General features: G+C 31.2%; 1 protein-coding gene across 1 annotated transcript in view; it reads left to right on the plus strand.

Moving 5' to 3' along the window:
- The first annotated feature begins 281 nt into the window (after positions 1–281).
- Positions 282–3,475, plus strand: part of LOC105626378 (ATP-dependent RNA helicase SUV3 homolog, mitochondrial) — a 4,894-nt gene continuing 1,700 nt past the window's right edge. Inside the window, exons 1-10 of the mRNA XM_012207682.1 lie at positions 282–358; positions 647–882; positions 946–1,168; positions 1,372–1,540; positions 1,616–1,727; positions 1,787–1,917; positions 2,000–2,313; positions 2,433–2,574; positions 2,675–2,833; positions 2,927–3,106. Coding sequence (XP_012063072.1) covers positions 282–358; positions 647–882; positions 946–1,168; positions 1,372–1,540; positions 1,616–1,727; positions 1,787–1,917; positions 2,000–2,313; positions 2,433–2,574; positions 2,675–2,833; positions 2,927–3,106 — 1,743 coding nt within the window. The remainder of the gene's footprint in view (positions 359–646; positions 883–945; positions 1,169–1,371; positions 1,541–1,615; positions 1,728–1,786; positions 1,918–1,999; positions 2,314–2,432; positions 2,575–2,674; positions 2,834–2,926; positions 3,107–3,475) is intronic.

The raw sequence follows: 3,475 nt of genomic DNA on the forward strand, positions 1-3,475 counted from the left end.
TTTCTCAAGTTTCTCTCTGAAATATCCGATGATCGAACTCACAGAACGGATCGAAACTTACGTGTTGATTTTAACTTACCGAGGACTGAAGAGACTTGATCCTTTGAAATCTCTTCTCAGAAAGTTGTATAATCAATTGCACTTTTGGAATCCTTAGCTAAAGAAGAAAAAGAAGAATACTATCGAATACGATTGATCGATGTACATATATTAGTTGCGAGCTATGTACTTCTGATTGTCTGTGATGTTTTAACAAGATTTTGCTCACGATTGAAAAAAAGATGATACTTATTAAATGTGCCATGACAGAACAGTTGATGCGAAAAAGCGCTTTATCAGCGGCAGCATTCATACGCAGGTGTGTATATACATAAACTGTTAAAATTAGATATTAAATAATAGATATTAAAGATTATATATCTATACACTTCAATCGTATCTTTTCTTTATCTTCTTTCTATCTAATATATTGTATATTGCAAAGTATATTAAGAATAAACTTGTTTTTTTTATTAAACTTTCGCACTATCTTCTTCTTTCTCCTGAAGAGAAAAGAAAGAGAGATAAACTGGTACAGAAGTTTTAACTAAAAAGAACAGACCTAATATTCTTACTGTGATTCCTATTTCATTTGTTTCATTGCTAGGTCAACAGCTCTCGGCACAAGTTATGTCCAACTATGCAGAGGCAAGAAAAGCGACAGTACAAATGTACCAGAATCTTTGTTTCATCCTATACCTATCAAATCAAATCCAGATGATATAAATGTCGGCGCTGAATTAACTGGGTCTTCTTTGAAGAAGACAGATCTTTTAAAGATATTGAATGCTTTCTCAAACAAGACAGAAATCAAGGAATTAGCTCAGGAATATGGATTACATAGTGCGTAGACATTCAAATATATATGTCACTAATTACAATTTTTAATTGTGGCATTGATTTTAGACTATCTCCAGGGACAGGCTTTTACAAACTTTAAACAGTATTGCTTAGGAACGGAATCATTACCTGTGGATCTCTATGTAGTCTTGAGTGATATCCTGCAAGGCGTTGGAAATATTACTGATATTTTTCCATACTTCATAAGTCATGCCAAGAAAATATTTCCACATCTTGATTGCTTAGATGATCTCAAAAAGATTAGCGATTTACGAAGTCCTGCTACTTGGTAAGAAAAAAAATATAAATTTACATAATATTAAAGTTATCAAGATTTATTATTTTATTAATATACAATTACTATATATATTATTTTATTAATATACAATTACTATATTATTTATTTTAAGTAATTTATAATTATATATTTTCTAATATATTAAGAAAAAAAGATGTTTTCTACAAAAATAACAAAATTTAACTATTCTTTAGGTATCCTCTAGCAAGATCGAAAAATAGAAAAATAATTTTTCACGCTGGACCAACAAACAGTGGAAAAACTTATCATGCTTTAGAAAGATTTATTACTGCAAAAAGTGGAGTATATTGCGCACCGCTAAAGTTATTAGTTGCAGAAGTATTTCATAAATGCAATGAAAGGGTAAACATATATTTATTTTAGTTACATTCATCAAAGATAATAAAGGTATAATAATGTATTTAACATTATTTTTAGGGAACACCATGTGATTTATTAACTGGAGAAGAACGGAAATGTATCAAAGGTTATGATAATCCAGCAAGTCATTTATCTTGTTCTGTAGAAATGGCAAATCTACAAAATAATTGTGAGTATTTTGGCATCTTTAACATTTACACAAGAAAATACAATTATAATCTATTGCAGATGAAGTAGCAGTGATTGATGAAATTCAATTAATGCGTGATCTTAATAGAGGCTGGGCGTGGACAAGGGCCCTTCTAGGAATTCCTGCGGATGAGATACATTTATGTGGCGAAGCTGCTGCTATAGAATTGGTATTTTTTATCTTTGTATTATATTATTTACGAAATGTTTTAATATTGTATTTGACGTGTATTAACTAAAAGCTATGTATAGGTAAAAGCTATATGTGTTTCAACGGGCGAAAACGTAGAAGTTCGCAGATATAAACGTTTAACAGAGCTAGAGATAGAAAATCGAGCTGTCGAAACGTTGAATAACGTTATGCCGGGAGATTGCGTAGTGTGCTTTAATAAAAACGATATATATACCGTGTCGCGTTCTCTTGAGAACAGAGGAAAAGAAGTGGCTGTGATATATGGCAGCTTACCACCAGGTACCAAGCTGGCGCAAGCTGCGAAATTTAACGATCCTAATAATTCTTGTAAAATCTTGGTAGCAACCAATGCCATTGGAATGGGTTTGAATTTGTAAGTTTATGCACGTATATGTTGAATTTGAATCTATACGTTTATTGTTTGAGATTTTAAATAATATAGGTGCATATAATTGTAAATGATTGTCTTAAAAGTATCCTATATTGTTATAGGCATATTCGAAGAATTATATTTTATTCGTTAATTCAGCCAACATCTAATGAAAAAGGTGAAAAAGAAATGGACGTTATATCTGTGTCAGCGGCTTTACAAATAGCAGGTCGTGCTGGACGTTATGGCACAGTTTGGGAGACAGTAAGTAATAATCTAATTTATTTCTGAATATCACAAAAAAGACAATATAGAGGAAAATGTAGAAGTATTAAATTATAGTTACCCCGCGTTTACTTTACAGGGCTATGTAACTACATTTAAACGAGAGGATCTATCAACTTTGAAAAATTTGTTGAGTCAAACACCAGAAACGATAACGCAAGCTGGTCTTCATCCAACAGCGGATCAAATTGAACTGTACTCTTATCATTTGCCAAACTCGTCATTATCAAATTTAATGGTAGATTTCGCACAGAGATAACAATGAAATTAATTGTAATGAATTATAAAGTAATGAATTGAAATTCCGCTTATAATGCTTTATCTATTTTAGGATATTTTTATATCGTTGTGCACAGTCGACGATTCCCTTTACTTTATGTGCCACATAGATGACTTTAAATTCTTAGCCGATATGATACAGCATGTTTTATTGCCACTCCGTGCAAGATATGTATTTTGTTGTGCACCGATTAATCGGAAATCGCCATATGTGTGCACTATGTTCTTAAAAGTAAGATTACATTATTTATACATATATATATATTTCTTAACACGCTACTTTTATATATATATATTTATTTATATATATATATATTTATTTATTTATATATATATATATATATATATATATATATATATATATAATATTATTTACTTATTTATAAATACGTAACACGCGCGCGCGCGCGCGCGCGCACACACACGCACCACACACACACACACACACACACACAGAGAGAGAGAGAGAGAGAGAGAGAGAGAGAGAGAGAGAGAAGGAAGTTATTTAAGTAGTAGTTAGTTAGTACTACGTTACGTTTACCGTTAACGTAAGTAAAGTTAAAGTTTACGTACGTAACTAACTTAATTTAATTTTAAGTTT

The sequence above is a fragment of the Atta cephalotes genome (assembly GCF_000143395.1).
Source record: "Atta cephalotes unplaced genomic scaffold scaffold00001, whole genome shotgun sequence".
NCBI lineage: Eukaryota > Metazoa > Arthropoda > Insecta > Hymenoptera > Formicidae > Atta > Atta cephalotes.